Raw genomic sequence first — 27789 nt, forward strand, 5'->3', positions numbered from 1 at the left:
AAGACAAGTGCCACATGCACCTACTACAGGTGTTGGATTAGAGCAGCCACGTTAACAGATTGTCCAAGCCACTGAGTTGAGCACAAGGCATCTTGAAAGTGTGCGACAGGCTGGCACATGGCACAAAGACAAGGCAGTGACACACAAGTGACAGACTGACAGGCCAGCCTGGCACAGCACTGGGGCGGAACAGGTAGGAGAAGAGTGTGTGAGTGTGTGTGTGTGTGTGTCTGTGTGACTCACTAAGCGCTGCTGACACATGCAGCACCTTTCTGAGTCACAGGTCCTGGCACAGGGTCCTCCACACCACCCTCGTTCCTCTTCCTCGGCTGCCCCCACACTGACACGCTTAGAGCCATCACCACGGCCCAGTGCTCACACTGGTGAGCTGGTGCCCAGCTCCCTCCAAACCCACAGCCCTTACCCACGCTGCAGTCACTCATTCCCCTCCTCGTTCCTGCTCACTGCCAGGCCCTCCTTTCTCTGTCCCCTCTCTCCTCCTCCCTGTCACCTTAATACCGACTGCCCCTGAGCAAGCTGCCCCTTCATCCTATAGCCATCACTTCCCACACACAAGCCAGCTTTCTGAGGGCATGAGCTCCTGGCTTAGGGCCAACCAGTATCACAGTGGCACAAACTCCCAACACTCCCTTTCCACCTCACCTGCCTTCTTCCCCTCCCCAACATCCTGCATGGCCCTGGGACAATCTGAAGCCTGGACAGGACTAGCAAGGCCCTGAGCCAGGTGCAGAGCCCACTTTCTGCACCTCCCATCCTAAACCAGCTCTCACCATCCTGGGCCTGCTGACTGTCCCCCTTGTCCAATCCTATAGACTCTGGCATCACTATTAGCATCTCTTTGCTCTTCCTCCTGCTGAGGAGGCACCACAGGGCTTTGTCTGGCCACGCTCCCCCCTGCACTTCACACTCGCCCCCTCCTCAAACATCCTCTCCTGCCCCTCCAGCCACCTTAGGCCACATCTCAGGGAACACAGATGGAAGGTCACCTCCTCTGCTGCCAGGCCTGCACCTTCCCTGAAGGGCTGAATACATCCCTCTGCAGCTCACAGCAGACCACACCACAGCAATTGCCAAAGTATTGATGTCACATGGCACCAAACCCCAAAATACCAACAGTGCGCAGCCTTGAGCTTTCTCAAAAAGCAGCCATATCCCCAGACAGTAATTTTGAGACCCTGTGACCTACTCCCACACCCAAGGCTTGCACATCCTGCCCAGTGACCTAGCAGGGTCCCCAGCTGCACAGAGCAGTCTGGTGGGGAGCAGGGTGGGGCTGAGGGCTGCTGGACAGGTAACGCTGCGGGTGCTTTGTCATGTGATGCACTGATGGGCTCGAGTGGTTGCCCAGCTGGCAGCCCTGACCCTCCCTGTCCATCTGCAGAGTCACTCACGCTGCAGTCCCAGGCTATGGGGGCAGCTGTAGACCTAACACACCTTGTCACACCTCCCATGGGTGTTGTCACCAAGCACTGGAGATGTGGAGCTCCATGCCTGAGCCACGTCTCTGGGCACAGAGCAGGGAGGGGCAGTGTCCCACGACGAGCATTGGTCCCTCCATCTCACCTACTCCTAGAGAGGACTCCCTGCACAAGCACCCATCCTCTGTCCAGCCTGCAACGTACTTCAGGGAAAGGGATGGAGCCAGTGAAGGGAGAAAATAAACACACCATCTACACACATACGCAAGTGTCAAACGCCCTTTAGTGGTAGACAGAGGTGCTGCCGGCCGAGCGGCCGGCCCCACTCCAGCCCCGGCCGTGCTGCTGCTGCCTGCAGTACCTGCCCTTCACCGGATGTGCACCATCTCCTCCAGGAAGGGGGTTTTCATGCAGCCCGTGCAGAGCTGATCCATCCAGAGCGGAGCCTCGTGCTGCAGAGGGGTGCGCCGGGGGTAGAAGGTGAAATTCACGTCGTAGTTGAGCAGGCAGCTGATGGAAGCCATGTAGATATCAGAGAACCGCACCAGCCGGCGGGAGAAGTACGTGGGGTTGTGGAAGGTGCGGAAGATGCTTCCGAACTGCGGGTTGAACAGGTTCTTCGTCACAGACCTGAAAAGAAAGAGATGGTGTTCTATAGCTGTAACTGTGGTCACAGATTCTTCCCACACTCTTAGCCCGGGGCCACTCCACTCCCTGGGCATCAGGGGATCACCCCAAGTACGCCCTCCCAAGGCTGTGGTGCAGACCAGTCCCTGTGCAGTGAGACTGATGAATACTCAGTGCACTCTTACTCCACCCGGTACGGGCAGTGTCAGGAGCTGTGGAGCTGCAGTAGCAGACAGCCCACCAGCCCTCCCAGCACTCCGCTTTCCCACCCTGCCTTCAAACCAGTCCAACCTCCCAGGCTGCAGGACTGCACTGCTGCATGGCCCCCACCCAGAGGCAAGTGACACCAGGCAGGACGAGAGTCCAGCAGCTGCAGCAGCATTGTACCCAAAGCAGGTTACAAAACAGGGCCTGGGAGCTTCAAAGAGACCTCACAAGTGAGGGGGGAAAATGCTCACCTGATCTCCTGCCGTTCCTTCATCCACTCCAGCAATACTTGCTTAGACTCTGCATCCTGATACATCTGCAAAGACAGCAGGAGAAAACATCACATCCATCAGTCCTGCAGGCCATACCTCACCTCCCTGCAATTTCCACTGTAACTCACAAACCCAGAGCCCACTGCACCAGGAGGAGGATGAGATATTTTTGAGAGCCAGGCAAGATGGGGGCAAGATCCCCCCATCTCCATGCTAAACCCAAAATTCAGGCTCAGAAGGCAGCATAAAACGTGTCCTGCTCAGCCAGGAGCTGTTTACCTGCATTCTCTCCAGCAGCCCTGTCAAAGCCTGCTGCCAGGTCAGGGAGTGCATGTACTGCTCTGTGTTTATGATCCGGATCTCCGTCTCCAGTTCAGGAACGATGGCTCCAGTCCTCCAGCCGTGACGCAGCATGAGGTCCTGGAGGTCAGGGTGAAAAAACAACCAAGAATTCAACATAAAGACTAAAAGCCAAACACAACCCTGATTCCTAGAAGAGTGGGCTTGTTCCCATTTCACATTCTCAGGGGACAGCCATCTATGGCCTGTGCCAGCAACAACCATCTCCTGGTCACTAGGATCAGTCGCATGAAGCACCTAAAAAAGTGGGATCAATACAAACTGCTCTCAAATTCACACTTTACCCACAGAAAGTACTTCAGGAGCCTTTTCTCCAGTGCTTGCCTCTGTCTGACAGCAGTGGGGAAGCCCGTGTGTCCTGTTGTGGGGGGGGACACCCAGCGCAGCTCTGAACACTCAGAGCAGGCCCTGCCTTATCTCCAGTCCCAGCAGCCATGTGGGATTGCTCCCACCTCACTGGAGAGCAGAGACCTTTCACTCACCGCAAGGTCACTGTATAGATGGTCACCAAAGTAGAGCACTTTGGATCCACGCCAGCCTGTCAGCCTCAGGAAATCAAAGAGGTTGCCCTGCAAGGGACAGGAGCACAGAGTGAAACATGGGTACAGGCCACCTTACCACATGCAGGTGTGAGCACTCGCATGGGTGTCAACCTGCTCTCTGCCCCACCACCTACACCCAGAGCTTTCTGTCCTTCCTCACCTCATTTCACTTTCTTCCCATGTGACAATCCCCTGTACATCCCTCAGATTTTTAAGGCTAGAGAAAAAGGCAAAAACTCTTCCGAAGAGTTTTTTCAAACAGGGAATTCAGGAAAAGTTCTGTGGTCTAAGGCACAGCAAGTCAAGAAGACAACATGGTCTAAAAAGGCAACAAAAGGAGGCAGTTTAGAGGCCAAGAAACCCTAAATTAGAAAAGCCTGAGGATGGGCAGAAAGAACCCCTGGTTTAGAAGTTGTTGGTCTCAGGTGATAATGATTTCACCTCACAGGGTGCACCAGAGGGAAGGTGAGCACTGCCAGGCAAGGCTTCTGCAGTCAGGAGCTGTTCTACATCCCTGACCACCATTCCAACCCCAAAGATTACCAACACCCACATGTCCACAGGAACTGTTTAACGAAGCCAAAGAGCCAGGCAGCCTGCACAGATTCACAGCTGAGTAAAACAAACCAGACCCCAAAGCACCAGCTAAAGCACAGCACCAAGCAGCTTTCAAGACTTTCCAAACATCCACACATGCACAGAAGGCACTTCAGGGACTACCCTTCCATCTCCACACAAGTTTTCCACATGAGTCATAAAAAGAAAACCCACTAGGAAAGGAAACAGTCCCATCAATGCCAGCAGACCAGCACAAGCAGTCAGTGTGAACCCATGAGGCACTCAGCAGCAATCCCTCTGGCCAGTCTCCAGTGGCAGGAGGGAGCCAGCAGCCCCAACCACCAGCACCAGCCTGGCCAGAAAGCCCCCAAACACAAGGCAGCCCCCCAGCAGCCACTGGCAGCTTGCTGAATGCACAGCTAAGGCTGCCCAGGCCCAGGGTGCTGGGCCCTCTGCTCCTGCAGCATCCCTGGAGCTGAGCAGACTTCCCTTAACAGCACAGAAACAGGACTGGGCAGCCTCTGCCCTTCTTGGACACAACGTTGCTGCTGCTCACACGAGGCCTGCTCAGGAAGCCACTGGCAGAAAAGCAAATGGAGCACAGCCTTGGAAGGAGCAGAGTCCTCTTGCTGTGCTCCAGTCACCTCAAACAGCAATGGACCTGAGAGCCAGGAAACTTGTGCTTGGAGCTCCATGGAGCCACAGACCTGTTCTGAGACCTCCAGGTCCTGTCCTCCTTTCCCCCAAGATCACAGATCTGGAGAGGGAATGGAGTACAAACTTGGCACATACAGAAAACACCACATCTGTTGAAACAGAGGGACTAGAGGGCATCACTTCAGCTTCCCAGTCCCTAGGGCAAAACACCCATCTCTGAGGTCCCATTCATGGGATACCCACAGGAAAAAAATACCATCCAGCCCTGCTTCAGGGGACAGGAACAGCTCAGAGGCTCTGGCAACATTCCCAGCACAGCAAGGTCCATGGCCAGTAACACTTGCCAGAAAGAAGCATATTGTGACACTCCAAGGAACCAAAAATCCTGGAGACAGGGTGGGCTACACCCAGGATACACACTCTGTCACATCCTAAGAACCACAGCTAGGCAACAACCTTAATGCAGTCAGATAAACATGATGGTGGGGAAGAACTGCAGAGGAGCCCAAAATCCTACCCAGCCCACCTTCCTCCCTCATATTTTCCCTTTCCCAGTGCACCATTCATTTGGGTGAGCAACCTGTGGCTACAAGACGGAGGTGGGTCAAGAGCAGGATTTAATGCAGCAGTGAACTCCACGGGTGAGGTGTGCCCTTTCTCCTGAGGGAGCTGCCAACCCACTGGGAATGAGCTCTGCTTGCAAGTTCCCAGCTCCGAGCTCTTGGCAGAGGAGGGGACACCAGCCCAGCACTTTGGCAGACCCACCAGACAGAGGTTTCCCAACAGCACTACTCAAGGACATGACCTACTCTGCTACAACGGGTCAGGTCCCAGCTAATTGACTGAAATCTCACTAACAGTTTCTTCCCGTGGGATTGGACAGCTCAAATAACCAAGAACAAACCGTCCTAAAGCCAGAGGCAGCTTGTCTCAGGGGACAGACCAGCTGCAAGGATAACACCCAGGGCAGCAAGTTCACCAGAGCAGCAGCTCATCTTTGGACATGCTGGTCCTTCCAGAAGGGGAGAGTCAGGAGCCAGGCTTTGTAATCTCTTCGATGCTTTGTACCCTATTGGATCACCCTTGTTTCTTTATTCCTTATTTTTTTATTCTACACAAGTCCACCTTTTCCAACCTCATCAAGAACAATTTGGAGTGAGGTGTGGTAGATCTTTGCATGCACAACAGGTTTCAGAGAGCTGTGCCTTTTTAGCCTCAACTACCACACTCTTGGGAGTCCCTCCAGGACAAGAGTTTCAGGACCTGGACAATCAGAAGACCTGAGGGAAAAGTGCACAGTTGGCCAAGCTGGACAATGTCAGAGCAGAGCTCCCAGGGTGAAGGTTTCACTGTACATGGGGGCAGGGGACATTCACTGGCCCTCCCACACATCCGGGGGATGCTTCCCTAGCACCCCACCTCACACAAACAGGGCAGCAGCAGGGACAACCCAGCCTGGCAACTCAGCACAGGCTCCCCTGGGCAGAAAAGCAAGTACCCCACACCTTAAATTACCTGGCCCTGCTCTGCCTTTTCCCAGTTGTCTCTGTCCTTCCATCCCTAGTGCCAAGCCCATGCTGAAAGCATTCTGGGGGACAGTGTCCTACCAGGCCAACGAGAGCTCCTGGGGACACAGGGACACTACCCACAGCCACCACAGAGCCCAGAGCATGTCTTCTTACCCTCTACCTACAGAGATGCTCTTTTCAAGGACTTCTTTTTCTACTTTTCATACACCAACCATGAACAAGTGTCCTACAGCAGAACCCATCATTTCCCCTCACCCCGACCAAGCAGATTGTCCTGTTTTTCCAGTGATTTCCAAAACTGCAGGTGTGTTATAAGTCCCCACCATTTCAGACTCCTGCTTGCACCCATTCTCTTTACCTCTTTGTAGATCTTTCCCTTCTCCAGCTGGTTTATTTTGTCCCACTGCAGTGAGCCTTTATCATCCAGTTTTCGAAAAGGTCTGGGAAAAACCAAGGGGAGATGTCAACTTCTTTTGATTTTTGGTGATTGTTACCCAGCAACCAGAACATTTGAATCACAAAACTTGTTTACCTATGTAACAACTTAAAAATAAAAGCTCTATATGAGTTCTAAGTGACCTTCTGGGCGTTCTGCACTATTTTCTCAGGGAAAGAGAAAGTATGAAAGGGAAATACCTTTCCAAAATGCTTCCATTGACTGTAACCATTTCATGTCAAAATCCCTAATCAATTCTTCTTGCTTTCACATACAGAGAGGAAGAAAATAACTATAATAACTCCTTCTGAAATGCCAAAGCAAAGAAGGCTTTGCCATGAAAGCACTTCGTGTGCTCTTCCAACCTGGCTATGCCCCAGCCCAACAGAGACCATGGAATGTCCTAATAGGAGAAAGCAAGTCTGCAGAGAGAATGGAAAGCAGTCCCCATGCTGAGTTCACCAGGTGAACTGAGCTGTCCTCCTGTTTTTCCTGAGGGCTTGCCATGACATTCTCCACTCCATGAGTGGATCTAAGGCAGCAGGCAGCTATAGGTTTCATTTCCAAGAGGGCCAGATCCAAGAGCATAGCTCCAAGCTGTGCTTGTAAAGCACTTCACCTGCAGCCCATGAAAAAAACCTTTACAAGGCCAGCACAGCTTATAAAGCCATTCCATAGGTTTACTCCAGCATATGCCAACGGTCTGGGTAGTGGGGGAGGAAAATACATACAAAGGAAAGAACAGACCAATCCCCTAACTGAGCAGATACAAGCACCCAAAGCAAAGAAGCCAAAGAGCAAAGTAAGGACAGCAGCCTGTCTATTGGCAGCTCCTAACTGACCGCAAACCCCAGCTGCCACATACAAAGGCTTCCAGAACTGCCAGTTCCCAAACATGTATCCAATACAAACAAAACCCCAAAAAACCTCAAGAAACAAACCACACAGATACTTGCTGTGGGGAAGAAGAAAAGGAAAGATTTTGTCACACTCTCAGGACAAGAAATGGCCATCTCTCATGCCCATTTTAGAAACACGTTTTCTGCTTGGCTCTACACATTCTATCCACTTACTCCCAGACTGGTCAATTCTTGCCTCCTCAGAGAGTATCTGAGAGAAGGCCGAATCCCTCCTGGAGCTAGACTATGCTTAGCAAACCACTGCTTTCTAGCAGGCCAGAGGAGCAGTTCCCTGCAGGGAGGGAGCCCGAGCCCCAGGCAGGGCTGCCCTGCGCACGTACTTCCGCCGGTCAGTGAAGAAGTTGGGCTTGTCCGCTTGCACAATGACCATGTCGAATAAGTCCCGCCAGTTCTTGCCAACCATGTGCTTCATTCCTTTGTCCCTAAGGGCAAAGGAACAGAAAAATTAACAGATCCAGTACTCTTTTTCTCACCCAATACTGCATCTTTACAACAGTATGCCCTAAATTCACTCTTATTTAGTAACAGAGAAGAAAACAGAGATTTGTGAACCCCCCAAGGCTGTCTCATTGTATGAAGTATTGATGCTATGCTTTGTTTCAAGCTGTCACACGCTTTCTTCTGCACCACTGGAAGCCCAGGGAAGTCTATGATACAGCAAACACTGCTAGAGGCAATAGGAAGTGTCAGCTCTCTAATGTTGTGGCCAGCCACAGCCTTGTAACTTCTCCAAAAAGTGAGATCAATGCTGTGGGTGCAACATTCACCACAAACAGTTCTCAGAGAGCTCCATGACTACTGCCACAAAACCCTGTCCCATATGAATTCCAGGTGCTCAGAGGAGGGAGCACCCTGCACAGGGAGCTCTTGCTGTGCCATGGTGACCCACTGATGAGCAATAGTGGTACTCACACAAAGCTAAAGGGACTGTTTGTGATGAGGAACAGCTTCTTCTTGTGGTTCACCAGGCGGTTTAGCACGGCATAGATTTCATCCCCATGCAGAATATACTGTTCTGTATCAGAATGAAACACACGGCATCAATCAGAACACTTTGGCATAAGTCATGACCACATTTCTATAAACCAAACCAAATCTAGCCTCTATACCACTAAAGATGCAACAGGTCACAGTTAGCTCCAGGCAGGCAGGCAATGAACCACCATGGTGACAAAGTGGCCTTCTTCACCCCCACCAGTTCTACCTTAAGAGAAAGACTGAGGAAGTGGCAAGTGAGTTTGGTACCAGAGCTCAAGTTAACTCACCCATATCTTTTTCAATCCATTTGTACATCACTCCTTTCACATGAACATCTCTAATTGCATCCTAAAGAAAAGAGCAGGGGGGAAAATGTTTCAGTTTTACAACATGGCATTCCTGTTTCCCAGCATGCAAACCTACTGCCACCACTGAGGATCAAGGCAGTAATGACACATCCCCTCCTTGCTGAATGAACAGAAGTTCCATCATTGCAAAGCAGCAGAGCCTGCCCAGCAAGGCTCACCAAGATGCCTGAAGAACAAGGGGGCTGGCTCAGCTGATGCAGTGCAAGAGGGAAAACCTCAAAACTTATCTGTGAAAGCACAAGTTCCTTCCTGCTCTTGAAATGAGCACATGCTACCCCACTGGTTCCAAGGCCATAAAGACTGTGCCACTCCAAAACCATTCACTGTCCCAACATTGTACTGTCTGTGTCTCAGACTCCAGGTGGCTTTTCCTCCCCCTGTGCCTGTGGAAGCTCTGCCAGGTGTGACCCAAAGGACAGGAGTGTGGCCAGGGTGAACAGCAGCAGAGGAGAGCACCTGTGTTCCCAAGTGCTCCTCACAAGCCAAGGAGGGCCACAGCTCCTAGCCCTGGGCAGCCAGTGTGCACAGGCAGAGCAGAAGCTCCCACTAGCAGGGTGGCACAAAACACAGCTGGGAGGGAAGCAAGTTAAAACAGATGTTGTCAAGGGCCTCCAAATATCCTCTATTTTCCAGGCCAGAAGCCAAGATAAAATACATTTTTTAGACACACCCAACTGAGATTCTGCACAAGTCTCCATCCAGCAAGATATGCCAGACCCACAAAACCATTTCCAGGGCAGCAACTGTTTGCAGTGCTTGCACATGCAGATGCTTGTTTGAACAGCACTGTTTGCATCCCTGACAATTCACACAGGTAAACAATTGCTGCCTTTCCCCAGAACCCTAAATTCATTTTACACCGTGTGTGCCCCTTCAGGAGCTGCCCTTTCAGACTGAGTCCCACACTCACCACTGACATCACTACAGTGACACAGTCAACTGGTCTCATGGCAGTGCTGGGGAAACCTCCTCATGACCCCAAAAATATTTCCTTCAGAGCTGGAGAGAACCACAATTTACAACTTAAAAGGGGATGATGAAGGTGGAGGCATAACCACTTCAAAATGGAGTTTTAAGAGCTTCTTTCCACCGTGTGGATTTGAAGGGCAAAAAGGCAGAGGTCACATCTCATTGCCTTATTGGAAGGAATCTGAAGAGGACGGGAGCTCTAACAAGAAAACAGCTTTCTCTTAACTAGCACTGTCACTAAAAGCAAGCAGAACTTTGGACTTGTGTCAAAACTACCTTTGCAGAGAAGAAAAATTTCAGTGTGCTCTTTCCCTAAACTCCTGCCCTCCAAAATAAAACAAAAGAAGGAGAAAAGAAAAAGGAAAACTGTAATGCTTCTGCAGGTAAAATCTTGGAGCCTTGGTAGGTGTCAAACAGGGCTCAAAAAAATGCCTCCAAGGGGAAGCAGGGTAAACTGTACATTCTTACTCTCAAATATGAAGTGACCAAACTGGTGTGACAGGACTACTTTAATTACATGTCAACTTCAACCTTTACCATGCCCCAGGGTCTGCCCTTTTGACTCAGTGCCTGTAGCACTTAGCCTGCTCCCAAACACACAGGCTGCATCAGCAGGACCACCAAGAGTTACAGCAGGGTGGCAGGCTAAGCCAGTGCTGTCCTAACAGCTGGGCTATGCAAGTCCTCTGCAGGCACAGAAGGATCTCTGTGCTCATGTCCACAAAGCATTTCTTTGCACTTGAACTTGGGTACTGCAAAGGGATAAGTTTTGCAAAAATGTTTGTTTATCCTCATTGTACAGGAAAAAAGCAAGAACTTCTGGTGAGAGCATGTGATGGTCCCTAGTTTCAATACAGATTTCAGGCATTGCCACAGATTTTCTGCCATAGCTCTCTTCTTTGCCTACTTCAGTTGTTCCTCAGGGATAACCACATTCTCCTCCAAAAGGACAAAGCCAGGATTAGCAGGAGTCTGAGGGCTGGACCACGCCAGTTACCCTGCACTGGACACGTATCAGCTGTGACATCCATCCCCCTGCTCTCAAGATTTCAATTAGGAACACATCCATTTGATCTCAAAAGAAGGTTCAGAAGATACTCTCCACAAAAAGCCTCAGGAGTCAGCTATATCCCCTCTTCACATTTTCCCCACCCCAAGAGAAAAACCAACCCCCAACACCCTTGAAACATGTTAAGGTCTTGTGGGAAATGGGCTGGCACGTTCCTATCAAGCATCAACAGAAGGTCAGGACACACAGCTGACAGGTGGATCCTTATCACAAGGCAGCAGCACAGACTTGGAGCCCCATTTCCCCTTGGAGCCCCATTTCCCTCCCAGAACTGAACAGCCAGTGGGTGAACCTAAGATTCCCACAACAAGGTACCAATCAAAAACCCTTCTCCATGGAAAAAGGAGTGCAATAAGGAAAATGTATTGTCTGTCAGCATAAGGCATCCAGAGCAGCAATCTCAAGCACTTACTTCTTGTCTACAGCATGAACTGAGAAGTCAAACAGCCCCAACAATGCTGATAATCCCACACAGCCCTTTCAAGTGCCACTTAACACCTTGGAGTAAATGACACATGAAAGCTTCAGTCACCACTGGATCAGACTACAGTCACCCAAAGGATCAGACTACTCTGCAGCTGCAAGGGGTACAGGATTCTCAGAGCAAGCCAGGACTGGTGTTTGACAACAATCACTGTACAAAGGAAACTGTCTGGTACACAGCTTTTCTCTTTGACAAATGAGATATATTAAGGAAAACAATTTAAAAGTCTGCAGAACCAGAAAATATTTACACAAGCTTTGTGACATATTTCCCATGGAAGGACCTTCAGCCTGAGCAGCTTAGGCACTCCTACACAAGATACACCAAAAACACCAGCTCTGTAGTACAGACAGAGCCCAAACATGTTCTGAAAACACAGCTTTGAATATTCCCTGGTAATGCTTTGATCTAGAGGGACAACAGAGCTGTCATATCAGGCTGGTCACTGCAAACCCCTTGTGTTTGGGTGCTGCAGGGCTCACAGCTCTGTTGTGGTGGGAGCTGTGGGGCAGTTGACATTTCACTTACAGATATGTCTTTGTAGAGATGCACCTGGTCAAATTCAATGCCATGAGTGATGAAGTAATCAATGACTGAAGAGAGCAGTGTCATTTCAGGAAGAGAAAAAATGTCCATAAACTGCTTAAGTGATGGACCCTGGAAAGCAAAAAATGAAAGGGAGGCATTAGACTGAAAAAACTGGGGAAAAAATAGTAAAGCCAACAAACAAACTCATATCACCCAGCATCATCTGAAATATATTCCAGGCTAATAAAAAGAAAAACACTAGTGTGGCAAATCCCAGTCACTCAGCAAACAGCCCTCTCTTCTCAACCAAAACACCAACCTTGAACAGAGAGAGGTGTCTCCTTCACATAAATCTTTACACAGACCCAGCATCATTCATACCACACGGTGAAGATGCAGGAAGCAGGGAGCTGGTCCCAGATATTTTTATTTCAACCTCTGCTTCCCACCTGGACTCTTGACATTAATACAGGTGCCAACAGACAATGCTCTGCTACAGCAGCAGACAAGGGCCTTGCTAAAGATGCCACATTACTCACTTTAACCAGGCTACACAGGGCACCAAGCTGCTCTAACCACATTCCAGTCAGATTTCACAAGGCAGTGTAAGAATCACTCCAACAAGCCATTCGTCAATGCCTGCCTGTCACTACAGAAAGCCCAGAGGAAAAAGAACTCCAGCCCACCAGCAGTCAAGTGGAAATGGACAATTGCATTCTGACCAAGGAATAACTCCCCTTGCATTAGGCAGAGCTGCAGCTCTCACACACATTTGCTATTGTTATTGCCTATCAATCACAAACCTATCAGCAGGCCAAGAGCCAACTTTGGCCCCAGAGAGGCTTTCCAGTAAAATAAACTTTATTTACTCTGTAGGTACCACCTGTGCAGAGAACTGCAGTGAGTCTCCCTTGCAAGAAGAAGCTGGGATCAATTTTTTCATTTTCCATTGATAAAGTTCTAGACAAGAATGGGACAATTACTGAGGTCCCGTGTATGGAAAGTAACTTGGGAAGCACACAGACTTCCCCATGAACCTGGTCACCAGCAGTGCCCTGGCAACCCAGTTCCATCACATCTCTGCATGAGCTTTGAGCAATCCAGGACTGATAGCTGTAAAGTTGCAACACTGCAGGATAATACTGGCCCACTTCAGAAAGTGTTTATTACAGCTGTGTGAAAGACAGACGTGAAAATAGCATCCAGAAAACCACAGCAGGTGCAGATCATGGAAGCTGATGGGGCCCCTGCTGCCTAATGACAAACATGTGGCCCTGTCATGCCAGCATGTGTAACAAGAGAACCTCTCCCATTTAGACTGGGTAAGGGTGGCAGGAGACCAGCCCTGCCTAAAGGCAATACCTGGGGCAATACAAATTGGGGTCAAAAGGGCAAAGGAACAACAAACAGCATTTTGCTTGAGGTGTATTACCAAGAAATGCTGCAATCAAAAGCTATGCTGGTGTGCTGAGGGTTATACAATTTCCATCCACCCAGCACAGGACAATTTCACCTACAGCAGAAGACAACAAAAAGGGCCACATACCACACACGGTGGTGCTGGTTAGGATACTCACTGACTCCTTCCAACACTTCTGTCCATTTTGATGTCTGGTTGCTAAGGGAATATTTCTCCCATAGCAAAACCAACAGTTTCTGTAAACAGCCTTCATCTTTTTTTTCCTGTTCAGAGATTCTGGGAAAGAAGCAAGAGGGACAAGGGCAGGCAGTTCCTACTGAAATAACTAGGTATGGAATTTAGCAGAGCGCAGCAGAGCAATGACCTGTCCTACCTCTCAATACCTGAAGTACAGAGGAGACAGGTAAATGTTCAGTGTTAACAGCAAAGATTTACCTTGTCAACTCTGATTTCATTTTTGTGCCTTGTGTCATTTTTCTACAGGGCAAGTCCAATCTCTTCCAATTCCCCTTAATGGCCTCGACTTCCTTAGGCAGATAGCGACAGGAGTCGTGACAAAAATTGGACTTTGCTTTCAGAATGTTACATGTGCTTTTTCTACAACTCCCTTGAGATGTCCACCTTCATTACAGGCCATCACATGTAAAGCCACACCAGCTGCAGTGTTGAACCTTGGGAAAGATCTGTGCCCATCTACTGCAGGTGTTGGGATGCTGGCAGCTGTCCACACACTCCTGCTAACAGAACTAGGAAAACACTTAAGGGATTTATTGAAGTATTTAAGTAAATATTTGAGTATTTAAACACTTCAGCCATATCAGTCCCACTTCTCTTATTGCCTGTTAGCAACCTTCCTGTTGCTCATACAGCAACATCAGCATGGCTGATGAGGAGACTGAGGGGACTGTTCTCCTCATGACTGAGAACAAATCAAAGATCCATGCTAAAAACTCACTCCTCACCAGTTCACTGCAGCTGTTCACACCAGCAGTCATCTTAACCCTTCTTTCATCTTTCTCACTAATGTGGGAAAATATGCCCCACTCAGTGGCACAGGTTGAGCAGACATTGCTGAATGCAAATGCTATTAATTGTAAATACTTTTGTTCTCTTTGGGATCCTCCTGTTAGTTCATGGAGTCTATTACATAACTAGGAGAGGAGATTCACCTCTTCACAAAGACTAAGCTGCATGTGGCTACTTCTGTGGCCAAATTTTTCAATACCAACTACAGTAAAGAAGAAAGCACCTGGTACATACAAAGCACAGAAAGGCACCTCAGCATAAACACCTGGTGCTACAGAAGGCCACAACCTGAAGCAGGTTTCATGTTTACAATTACTTAAAAAGAAAGATTAAATCATCTTGAGTTGGCAGGAGTGGGGAGAGTTGCACAGGAGGAGGCCAATCAAGGGCAGTTTACAGACAGATCAAATTCTAAACAAAAATGTCCTATTTCAAAGCTGGAAACATCATTGAGCTATAAACAGAGTATATACTTATCCAGAAAGCAACCACTCAGATTAATTGTTCCCAAGAGAGAAAGAGAAAAATCAAACAGTGACCTTGCTAGAGACTTCACAGAGCAGATTCACAAGAGTATTGCCAGAGGAAGTGTGCCCTTCTCCTTCCAGCTTCCCCTAAGGCACCGGAACTAAGGCAAGAAACAAAGCAGTTCTGGGAGAAGGGATGTGAAAGGTCCTGCTTGGCCACTGCCCCACACAAGACACTCAAGGAAGAAAGGCCTCTCCTAACTTCCTCTAGGTTCAGGCAACCAGAGGATTTTTACAGCTCCCACAGTCAGAATGTCAGTATTTTACTGCTCCCTACACTCATGCACTACAACCATACAGATAATACCCCATGAGCAGTTCTGACAGAGTGTGGATGAAGATCCTTAACATGAAGGGAAAAAACCCTACCCAAAACCAAAGAGAGAAAGGCATTGCAAGCACCCTACTGCTGCTACCCATAGAGACCTCCTCCCCTACAGCTCACTGCAAACATGCACTGCAGGCTGCTGGGGTAGCTTGGGAGCTAGATTTGGCCAAGGAACAACCAGGGACCATCTCCCTATCGGTCTTCAAAGCCATTCAGCTCTAGGCCAATAGCCCTGGTATTTAAAAATGCTTTGCAGATGTCTTTCAGATGCTAAACTGCTAAATAACCTCTGGGGCATATTCCCACTAGAACAAAAACACACACTGCAGCTCACTGGGGACCAGCCTCTCCGAGGGAGGCTGCAGTCATTTACATGTGCATACAATTCCCTCTGTTTTCCAAGCTGTTCAAAGAGGGCTGCTGCTGCATGCCAGCAGCTAAGGGCTTACGATACCTTGCCATAGAAGTCACTCATCTGGTACAGGGGGATGTGCTGTGTACCACCATAGAGTTCAATCACCTCTTCATCAGGCACCGGTTTGAGCCCTCTAGACACAAAACAACACAGTTTGTCAATAATCACCAGTCTGTGCAGTGCTACAAACAGTAGAGAAAAACAGACTCTTTCCTAAAACTCAAAAATTCCTCCTGCTCAAAAGAGACAGGCAAAGAGCCCAACAGCTCTAAAGACTCACATAAAATCTTTCCCAAGACATTCTTCAGATACCTCTTTTGCTCCTACAAGTTAATTGAGGGGCTTTATCCACATTCCAGCAGAGTCCAGCCAGAGGCTTCTCTCTGTCTGCTGTCAATTTGCTGACAGGACTGCCCCACCTAATCAGCCCCACGACCTGACTTGGGCAGCACTGGGTAACTAACTTGGTTTGGAGATGTTCCTTCCATGAGATACATCACCTTTAATGAAAGGGTGTAGGAAAAGGGCTTCCTGAAAACAGTTTCCTTCTTATTCAGTTTTCCTTAACAGAACAAGATCTTGACTAAGACCATTCAACATAAAAGGCTATTTTCCTCAAAACCACCAAAACCAGGAGTACGGCTGATCTGTGTAGTTCATAACATCAGGTTATCTGACTGCTGCAGGTTTTGCCTCTTGCACAATTTTGATGACTCTTTGCTCAAGCAGTCAGCAACTTTCCCTTTCTCCTTTTCTACTCAGTTATGACACAGCATCTAAGAAGTTAAATGTTGCCTCAGTTGTGCACAACAGCAAAGGAAACTTTGGAAGGAAACTCCAAAAGAGAGAGTTACAAAAGGACACTAGGGAAAAGAAAATTAAAATGTGTTTTCACTAAAAATCTCTTTATGAAGCTGAGGTAAAATATGGAGCAGTACAAACTGCTGGTCCCCTCAACCCCAAGTCGGCACTCAAAGAAGCCAATTTTCTCTCTGGTTATGAAACTCCCTTCTTAATATTCTTAGAGTGTTTACTGTAACTAAAGCTTAACAGAAAAAGGGCAGAGATCAAGGGAAAAAAACACATTGGCTTCCATGCTCAGGAAATACAACATAGGATTTACAGGAGATTTGCTATTGATATTTATAAATTACTATTTCTTACACACCAACCCCACCCCTCTTCCAGCAAGTTGTTTTCTCACTCTCCAGTCTCACAACTCGCAGGAGAAAAAATTGCTCTGCACTGTTTCAGCCACTTATTCCAAAGCATACCCAGCACTTTTTGGAGAACTAAAGGAAAAAAAGGACAATCTGGGACTTGAAGTGAGCCCAGATTCTGACGTATTATTACTTTATTGGCATGTCTATGTTGCTTTAATACGTGATTTGCACACCCAGATCACTCTCCAAGGCACAGCAGAGCACTTTTGGGACAAACTCCTGCCTGGAAAAGACAGGCCCATGTGTGAAGGGCCCTTTCCTATTGGCTCTGTTTGCTCTCAGGTGTTAACCCAGCCATGCTGTAGCTGCAGCTAAAACACTACGCAGTGTACGTGACCAGATGTGCTATTAACCATTACAAAAAGCTCCAGGTCTTCCCACCCACACCTGGCTTGAAATGCTTGAGAAAAAATAACTCATTGCAATTATATGCCAGGTAAGCATTTGAAGCAAGAGCAAACAGGATGAGCCAGACAAGATTGTGCTCTGCTCAGGAAAGAAGCAGAACAACATTTACCATGAACATACACTGAGATGTAGAAATCCACTTTTGCATATATAAGCATTTAGAAAATGATTTTCAGAACTGACAGACCTATATGCAGTCCCCAGCTGGACATAATGGAAAGCATCGATCTTCATGAGAAGACTCTGTGACAAGGGATAGAGATTTACTGTTAGAACCCAGTTATTGTTAAAATTTACACAGAAACCTTATTAAAGTTCAAAGTTCCACACAAAAGACATTCAGAAAATAAAGTTCAATATGAGCATCCCACTTCAATGCACTTTAGACAGCGCTTATTCTCCAGCTACTTTTAGACACATTTATTCATACTGTGACTTTTTATTGGCCTCTTTGGCAGAACACCATCCTTCTATGAGCCAAAGTCTGTTACACCCCAGTTTGTAGACAGGGATGCAGTTGAAAAAACAGGGACAACAATATATCTGTGACTCAAGACAATCTATTCTTATCTTCCTTCAAGAAAACACACATTCCAAAGGAGCTTTGTGTGCACAGATCTATTTCCCCCCACCTTTATCTTAAGCAGAACTAAGTGGGCAAGTTTTAGCTCAGAGCACAGTGGCACTCAGTCATTTTCCTCACACAAGAGCTCTCCCCTCCCCAGTAGACATTGAAGGAAAGATGTTCAGGAGCACACGAGGATGGTAACAGAGCTTTCTTTCCATTTTTACTATCAGACTCCCTTAATCATGAGCCATCCTTCTCCATCCATCATTCTGAAGCTGTAACACAAGTCCTTGGGCATGGAAAGCAGCCTCACACTAAACTCACATCACTGCACAGCTCGCACCAGGAACGTGGCATTGAACTTCTTCCATCAGGATCCCATATCAGTGCATCTTGTTACACTGTGGGCAGACCTCCCTGTGAGGAGTGCAGGCAAACATGCTGAAAGTTTTACTTAGATAGGCATAACCCAGATTTCCGTGCTTCTAGCAAATTCTGATCCTGAGAAAAGAGAGTTCTCTACTTTCCACTCACTCACACTGCTTTGCTTGGCCAGGCCACTCGCCCGTGTTTCTCAGATACAGCAGCCAAAGATTTAAACAGAGAAAGAACCTTCAGTTTCCCACATATCTACTTCTTGCTTTGTAAGGCCAGAGGCACGAGGGGTCTGCTGCCGTGCTGTCTCCACAGTTAGGACAAAAGACAGAAAGTATCTATAGTTTTTTCCTTCATTCTCTTTTTGCCCTCCTGCTGGAGGACAGCACACACACTCCAGCCTGCACTGCCTGCTTCTCTGAATCCACTCAAACTCAACACATGAGAAAGCTACTTCGGTGAAGCAACTTTCTCTGCTGTGCTGAGCCCTCCTGACTGCCTGGCTGCAGCATCCAGCATGACATCACTGGGCATCAGGCTTTGAGGGAATCGGGCCAAAGCACTGAAAAGGGTTAAAGCTAATGCCTGCACTCTGCTGCCTGTGTTCTTAAGAAGTATGCATCTCAAGTAGCTTGGATCTTATTCCAGGCAGTCCTATTATTCGGGGTGGGGGGTGGGGAAGGCTTCCTAAAGCATTCTCCTGACAAGTCATTTCTATTATTAGAGTAAGACATTATGCCTCTGCTCCTGGCAAGTACTCATAGATGCAGGATTGAGTTTTGTTTTTGAAATTTCCTGAAAGACAGAAATGATCACATAAACCAGCTCGGTTTTCTATTAATTAGCCTGTTGAATGAATTGACTTTTAAATTGGCAAGGCTGTTTACCAGAGGCCTTTGCTAGAATGTCTATTCTGCTGGAGGTCAGGCTGGCACAATAGACACCTTTCTTAGGGGAAGAACACAAGCAGTGAAAAGCCCAGCCAGACAGACTCGCTGGTCACTCAGCGACAGATGTTATTGGAAGCAACGACATAAAGTATTTCCACTAAAAACATACAGGGGAAGACAAAGCCCAGGAGAGTGAACTTTGTACAGCTTACCTTTTGTACATCATAGTGAAGTCCACGTATGGCAAACCCTGGAATGTAGTCATACTTCCCAAGCCCTTCTGGATACTGGGAAGACAAACAGCGACATCATTAGAGCATAAGCACTGGATAATCAACAAAATCATTTCACCTTGAGCTAGTTTAGTCCTGCCTAGTTTTGCCCCTTCAGCAAAGAAAGTGGATGAATGGAGTAAGACAAAGGGATCAGGATACCCAAAACTAGTTTTTTCATGTAAGGGACAGTAGTGAAAATGCATCAGATTCACTGAGACAGTGAAGACACTTCTTGTAATCTTTGCATATATTTGGCAAAGATTGGCACTGCAGAGCCCCTCTAAACAGAAAGGCACAATGAGAAAAAATGCATAAGCAGTCACCCATTGCAAACAGAGTGTCTGTTCTGGGACACGCTCTAGGGCATCATCCCATCGACCAGCACATTCCAAGTCCTGCACAGCTTCAGTGTTGGCCCATGATTTATGTTTAGCCACCATGTGCACCTCCAACCAGCAATCCTGTAGGCATTATTTCCATAGTTGAGTACAGCTGACCAGGGCTTTTTTTACACTAAGGTTTCCACTCCACACTTATAAAACCTCAGGAATGTATATCATGTTAAATAATCTCAAAGGAAATTAATTCTGCAATCAAAGATTGTGAAATGCTAAGTTTATCTCAATAAATCAATTAATTGACGTGTGCACAATGCCTGCACAAGCATGTCTGAGGCATTGCAAAGACAGCAGCAAGCTTAATTGAGTGGAAACTCTTAGCACCTCATTACCTTGAATTGTTCTATTAGGATGTCTCTGGCAGTGTTGAAAATCATGGAGTGTAGTAAATTAGAATACTGTGCCAATGTGTAGTCGTAGTCAAAGCCATAGATCTCCACATCTCCCAGGCTGATCTCATTGTTAGCATAGATGGCGGCGGGGTTGAGGAGATTGCAGACTCCTGGTGGAAGGAGATCTAAAAGAGGGGAAAGGGGAGAGGTTAGAGAAACAGAGCATCACTGAAGTTTAGTTTTTGTTCTGGACCTGACAGCAGCTGGAAATGCCACACAGCAGCAGCAAAGAGCACAGAGCTGCTGTGGAAGGCTGCTGCCGTACACTCACTCAAATAACGTCCCCGTGGAAAAACACACTGTGAAACCTCTGGCTGCACCTGGAGATAATGCTCTCTAACCATCTGCACAGCCAGACCGACCTTTTGTGTCAGGAAGCTGCAAAACAATGCCCCCTGGTCTCTGGCCTACATGAAGCAAAGCAGACCCGAGGTTTTGAAGTGTCAAATTTCTATCTCAGAGCAGCTGCAGTTTCTGCAGGCTTCAATGTGAAAGGCAGCTGTGATAAATCACCAGAAAAACACACACCCCTCCCTTAGAACTCGCACAAGCAAACAGGCTCTTGGAAAAGTCTAGATTACTCCAAATCAGAAATTTTGAGGTTTGTGTTTTGGCATTTTTTGTTTCTCACAGAGGCAACCAGACTTCACAGAGAAATCCTGCAAGTACCATTAGGACTTTTAAAATTTTATATTTATTGTCAGGAAAAAACAAAGTACAAACACGTACATGTAAAAAATACCCCACACTAAGTTATGCTCCTGGAGCAGGCAATGCTGATAGCAGCAAGTGATCTGCTTTCCTCTGATAAACAGCTGTGGACACAGCTCAGTCCTCACATGTGGTTTGCCACTGCAAAGCAGAGTTACTGTTCAAGGTGCTTGGGAATAACACTTTGCTCCCCAGACCACTGAGAAAATGGGGTTAAGTGACCAAGCAGCTAAACTACCTGTATATAAATCCCTTCCCAGAGCCAGTCCAGAGAGGAGAGCTTTCGCTCCACTGCAACGGGAGAGGCAGGAACAGATCTCCCCACAGGCTCCCCGCTCCATGAGAACTGTCCCTTGCAAGAAAGGGCAATAAAAATAGTTCTTTGTAGTAGGTTGCCTGGTCACAATCTCACTGGGGGACAGAGGGGAAGGAGATATTTCCTCCCTCCTCAAAGATGGGTAATTTTCTCTTTGAATGATAGAAGAGCAGGCACATTTTCCAGATCCTACTCAGCATCAGGATTTTTTCTGTTCCTACCTTAACTTTTGGCATTTAAGCAAGGACCCCTGTCCTGGTTCTTTACTGCTTCCTTGCTATAAAACCAAGTTCCATCTGTGTCTAGGACAAAAAATACATTGTTAGAAAGAGATACCAGCCCTTTCCAATAAAGACTTTGTCTGGAATTATAACAGAATTTAGGCAAAAGGCTGAAGTTCTTTTGTGAGCTCTAATTCAGAGAGGTAACCAAAGAAATAGATTCAAACATTTCTAATGTTTCTTTCTCAGGGAAAATAAAATCACTGTTACAAAACATACCCATCCTTCTCTCCTAACTGACTTCCATTTGGCCTTCAAATACAATTCCCCAGATCATGTGGCAAGGAATCACTAGAAAATAAAGCAGTGTCTTAAGGCAGGAGGGCTGACTTACTGGCCACACACCAGGAACAGAAGCTCTCTGTCAGGGCTCTGCTGGTGGCAAAGTTCCTGGAAGAGGCTCAGGAGAGAGGATGCAATCCAAGTACTTTCCACCGAGATTTTAAAAGATGGGAAATGTAAATAGGATTCAGATGATCACAACTTTCATACTTTCATCATAAATGCTCTTTGCACCATAAATAAACAGAGTTCCATTTCCTGTCCTCACCCCCAGTCAACTTGTGGAAAGACCTTTTTCTAAGCTTACACTGGGATTTGCTGGGTGTTATTTTTCTCCCTCAAAAGGATAATGATGACACAACCTTAATCATACCTCAGGGGAAATGTGCAGGGCTTTACTCTTCTATTAAAGCACTTTTGTCTTTTTATGACAAATGCACCCAACTTGCTGCTACAGTGTCCCTACAGAGAGGTCAAGCTCTTCCAACATTCCCCTTTTGCTAATATATTCAGGACAACACATTTTGATAGCCTGAGAGCACCACAAAATACCATTGCCTGAACCCCACCTCTCTTTTCACAGAAGAAAAGAGAATCTTCTAGATTCAACTGCACATGCCAGCCACAACTTTTGCAAAAATATCAGGAAAAACTCAGGGAGAAGCAGGATTTTGCAACAAGGAGACAGCAGCCTGAGCTTCACCAAGCAAGTTATATCTGTGATCAGAAGCATAAGCAGTTCCTGTGCCACAGCACGATTCATGAAGTACTTTTAGACCCAGTGAGTGAAGCAATGCTCCTCCCTGCCAGCCTCAAAGGTACAGAGCCTCTCTGCTGTCCTCTGACAGCCTCTTGCCCAGGTCATTTTTCCCCACTCACATTTTGTCACTCACACAGCATATTCTCTCTTACCTCCTAAGGGCTGAAAAAGGATGCAGACACCAGCCAAAATGATTTACACCCACTGGCTCATACAGAACATTCTCTATGTTCACTTCCCTAAGCACCACACATCTCCTTGTGTTTCCTATTCCACAGCACTCACAACTTGCAGCTTGGTCTGTCCACTCCAGCACCCTACACCTTGAATTTACAGTAATTTCAAAGTCACTGCTCTTCTGGGAAGGAGGAAATCTCTGAGGTTCAGTCTAGAGATTCAAGATGCACATTTATCTCAGTGTAAATGTCCCTTTGCAGCACTCTCCTCAACAGAGCTGCAGGTCTCCATCTCCTCAAACTCATGCAGTCTCCATGCAGCTTCCAACTACAGCAGGGAAAAGACACAACCTGGGAGCACACACATCATCAGTTTCAATACGTGAGTCCAAACATGCCTCAGGGTTACTGAGCCAGGTTTCAAGAAGCTTGGTTTAATTGTGTTTGTTTGGGGGCTCGGTTTGCTTTTTTTGTGGTGCTTTGTTTGTATGTTTTTCAAAGATATCCTCCTGGGTGGTTACCAATCCTTAGTGCTTAATCAAGTCCTGGGCTGCAGGCTTGGGCGCTGCTGCTCTGCTGATGCTGTGCACGTAATCTGCCAGGGATCTTTGTCTCAGATTTCCTGGCAATTGTCAAATCAAAACAAACAGACACCCACCAGAAGCTCATGAAGATGCCATTTTTTTTTTTATTCTTTGCCAAGACATCATAACAAATTGCTGGACAGATACGATAAATTACAAAAAAAAAAAAAAAAAACAGCCACACAAAATGAAGACCAGTTGTGGTTATTAAAAAAGAATAATAATGCCAACTACTCTTACTGTCTGGGTCCTAACTAGAAAGGCAGACATCAGTTGTTGCCTACTCAGCACTTCACCCAGGAAGTCTGATCTGAGGGAGAAGCAGTGCGAGCACATGGGAGGACGGTGTGGAAAAAGTTGCTCTTGCACTGGATGCAGCCCCAGGAATCTGCCTGCTTGCACAATTTGCTCCTGTTTGCAACTCCGACAGATTTTAGGGAAGTGCCTGCATGTCCACGGCACACGATGAAATTCAGCAGCAAAGGCAGACCACAAGAAAGCGTGTTTGATCTCGTGCATCTCTTACACCTGGGTGTAAATGCAAAGTAAACATACAACATCTTCATTTTCCCACTGTGAGAACCTGGACAGCTGCTTAAATCAGTGTCTCTATGTCTCCAGTGTCTCCATGTGCCTCTTCCCAGGCAATAACCCACATTGTTAGAAAGCAATAACCCTCAATCCCCAACAGGAGAGCAGAGATGGAAACAAAAGCAGGTAATTAACTGTGAGCAGACACTAGAGACACCATCTGGCCCCTTCTGATGTGACAAACGCTCTGGGCAGGAGGTGCCAAGCACGTCTCCTGCTTTTCTGCGCTCCCGGGGTGCCAGCAGCATCCCGCAGGAAACGCTCCTGTTCTTTCAGCCTCAGATCCAGCATGTTAGAGACGAATTATACACAAACACGGCAACTCATCCGCATGGCTCACACCCTTTGTGCTCCCAGAAGTTCTACCCAGCAGACATCTGCACTAATTTCTTCATAAGAAAAGCAGGGAAAAGAAGGGTACAGAGAAGCAGACGGCCATCATCCTCCACATTCTTCATGAATCAAAAAGTTTCCCTTGTTCACACTAAGTTGCTTTCTAAAGACAAACTGCCAGTTTTCCTCCCTTCCAAGTACCCCTTTATTCTTTTGAAGTGTTGTTTTGTGCCATTTCCTGCAAAGCACTCCCACCAGCCAAAGCAGATCCTTCTACCAATAGGGTAGGAAAGGAAATGTATTACCTAAAGACCATTTAATTTCAGAGGAACCATGTTAAAAGACCTTGGATTTATGCTATTATGCCTAAATATTTTGGGATTTCCCGCCAATGAAATCTACATTAACCATAAGCAATATTAAAAATATAATTTCATTCCAAAATTACACTTTTTAAAACATACAAAGGCACTAGAGAAATGCTACAAGAGTTCTTCACAAGAAAAAATGGGTTATATCCAAGAAAACAAAATTGACAAGTTTACATAACTGGTCACTCTTCCAGTTCTGGCTGTTCTCACATTTAACCATTCTCAAGCTTGTCATGCAGAGGCAAGAAATTTGCAGGTATTGTAAAGTTCCCTAGAAAAGCTGAGTTAGTGTAGCCAATGTTTACAGATCTGGAACACCTAGGAAAAAACAAACACTTGCTTATAGCCAAAGCATTACTGGCTTGGCTGTTCCGATGTTTCCTAGAGTGCAAGACTTCAAAGCTTACTGAGAGAGCTTATCAGCCTTCCTTGACATTTATCAGATCAGAAAACAGCAAAACAGCAAGTCTTGCTCAACTCCAGCCCTCTGACTAATGTGAATGTACCATCCTTTTGGCAGAAGAAAAAAAAAAAAGCATAGTAAGTGCCTCAAATTTTTAGCCTCAAGTTTTTACAGGTAGTGAAATTTGGTCATAAGAGTCAGTGCTGCAATAGGCAGGGGGATAATGAAGACAGTGGCTTCTCTTGGGTCAACACTGAGAGGAAGTTTTACCTCAGAGGCACTCTCTGTGTAGCTACATTGGGCTGTCATTTATATCACCCCACTCCAGCCGGGCAGAGCACAGATGTCTTTATACAGAGCCGAGAACCCCTTGTGCCTCTCCTCTGGCCCCAAACCTGCAGCACCACTGAGCTCCACTGCACGGAAACTCGTCCTGCGCAGCCTGCCCTGGCCAACTCAGTCAGCAAAAACACAACAGTGCCCCATGGATCTGGTGCTCAGCAAGGGCTGGTCTGAAAACACACAACGAATTCTCCTGGCAGAGACTCCCTCCAAACCAGCGGCAGTCACTGACAGCACAGGACAAGGGACTGCACAAAGGTGGCATTTCAGAGGGGGAAGGAGGAGGAGGCACAGCAGGAGTCTGCCCAGCCTCAGTGCTGGGCAATACTGAGAAGCCAAGCACAGACATTCACCTTGACACCAGAGCTAGAAACCAAGCTCAGTGGAGCAGACCGATGCCACATTCTGCACAACTGTTCAGTCATCAAAGCAGCAATGAAAGCCAACTTGGACCAACTCTGTCTCTTCCTGACAAGATTTCAATAACAGCACAGTCCTGAAATTTTACTTTGGGGAGATACTCTTTGAACAAATGAGGCCTTATTCAACATATCTGATGGCTTCCTGAAGGTTCCTGAAGAGTCTGCTCTGTAACACTTGGGCTACTTCACCTGACTTCATTTGGCATTTACTCCTGGTGATTACTGCTCCACCTCAATTAAAAACTGCATCTCTTGCATCACAACAGAGTTATGTGAACACAAACTTCACAATCTCACGTAGCAAACCAAGCATTCTGCCAAGAGACCATGACACAGCCTATCAGCACACATCTGCATTTATGGTTTCAATCCCATTATGGCAAAGAAAATAATGCCTTTGAGGATAACAAGGTCCAAACAGCAATACAAGCATTGCAAATTGGAATTTCTTTCAAGCAGTGGGGCTAAAACCACAACTCAGTCTTGGAGGGTATTACCAAAGCCCCAGACCTCTGTCAGCATCCTGTACTGCCTTCAACAGCGCTGGGAAAGGAGCTCTCATCCTGGAATGCAGCAGCCTGAGCACCTAATGGATCAGCAGCCAATTCCTTTAGGTTTGTGCACCATGAAGGACTCGAGATTTGATGTCAAATCCAGTGGACTGGAAGATGGGGGAGGAAGGAAGGACAGACCTTGTCGATCTCAGAACAGGGAGAAAGTTCTTCCAGATGCCTAGGGCTGACTGCTGTCCTTATCCAATCCCTTAAGTAAACAAAAGCTAACAGAGAGTTCTGTGAGAGCAGGCACAAACTCACTTCCTAGCTCTCTACAGTGCTTACCTTCGGCATTCCAAGAATCAAGAAATCAACAGGAAAAAGTTCCCTGCCCTCATGTCATTAAAGCTATTTTAAGGAGAGTTTAATACAGTGGAGGTCTGCCGCTGGCAAAAAGACCACAATCCTGTTTTATACGCAGACAGACTTGGCGAGCAGTCTGAGTTTTCGCCTCACTTGGCAAGATTTCAAAGGACACGACAGAGCCAGGTAACTTCTTGGTCAGAGAAGCAAAAATGCACTCCTGAGTGCATTGGCGTGACACATGTGGAACACAAACTGAGCTCAGGACCAGGACCCATGGCAGGAGTTGCAGCATCAGAGCTCTCCAGGCTCACCCTTGTGCCAGGGGCGACTTGGACTCGTCACCCCTTCACTCAGCATCGCCATCTATTCGTCCTAGTCTAAGGCGATTCCGTGTGCCAGCCAAGGCAAACTGGAGAAAAAGGCAACAAGCCTTTCATTTAGACCATCTGCCGCGACAATGCCGACGATGGCTAGCTATGAAAAGTCCCATTTACCCTGAATGTCCTCCAACGCTGAGTTCAGACTGGGAATCTGCACAGAAGGAAGCCCGGGATGGGGAGAGGAAGATCAAGACCGGATTTCAATGAAATAAAACCATCCAAGAGAGCCGCGGGCGACGGAAGATGTGGATGGCATCGCCGGGAGAGAGGCTCCTAACCCGGCATCTGCACAGCACGGGCACATCCCCAGGGCTGCGGGGAGGGGAAAGGCACCGAGATGCGAAGAGGAGAAAGGAGAGGGGGAAAAAAGAACGGAAAGGCCGGCCCCGGCTGGACGCGGCAGCCCCTTACCGTAGACCAGCTTCTTCATCTCGTGGTACCTGGCCCACAGGTAGGTCTTGGTGTCGGCGCCCTCGGCCGGGACGGGTTGGCCGCCGACTCTGCCGGGGGCCGCCGGGTGCTGCTCCCGGGGCTGCCCGTGTCCACCGTCCCCGGTGGCTTTGTGCCGGCAGCTCTGGCAGGACACGGCCACGGCGAGGAGCCGGGGGGCCGCGCCGCCGCCCCTCCGCAGCGCCGCCGAGCCCAGCGCCGCCATGTCCCCGCCGGACGCCGCAGCCTCGGGGCGCCGCACTCAGCCGGGGCCGCTCCGCTGCGCTCCGGCCCGCGGCGGCACCGGCGGGAGCCCAATGCCCGGGGCTCGGCCGCGCCGGGCGCGCCCCGCCCACAGGG

The 27789-nt window shown here is 47.7% G+C and overlaps 1 protein-coding gene across 1 annotated transcript; it reads right to left on the minus strand.

Moving 5' to 3' along the window:
- Positions 1-1703: 1703 nt before the first annotated feature.
- Positions 1704-27789, minus strand: NT5DC2 (5'-nucleotidase domain containing 2). Its single transcript, XM_038148742.1, has 14 exons — positions 27412-27789; positions 20129-20313; positions 19336-19410; positions 17478-17533; positions 15699-15792; positions 11944-12072; positions 8813-8873; positions 8460-8562; positions 7868-7969; positions 6550-6631; positions 3388-3474; positions 2825-2965; positions 2525-2589; positions 1704-2069 (listed from the first exon to the last, which is right to left on the minus strand). The coding sequence occupies exons 1-14, from the start codon at positions 27653-27655 to the stop codon at positions 1808-1810; spliced, it is 1686 nt and encodes a 561-aa protein (XP_038004670.1). The 5' UTR covers positions 27656-27789; the 3' UTR covers positions 1704-1807.

Source organism: Motacilla alba, chromosome 12 (genome assembly GCF_015832195.1).
Source record: "Motacilla alba alba isolate MOTALB_02 chromosome 12, Motacilla_alba_V1.0_pri, whole genome shotgun sequence".
Lineage (NCBI taxonomy): Eukaryota > Metazoa > Chordata > Aves > Passeriformes > Motacillidae > Motacilla > Motacilla alba.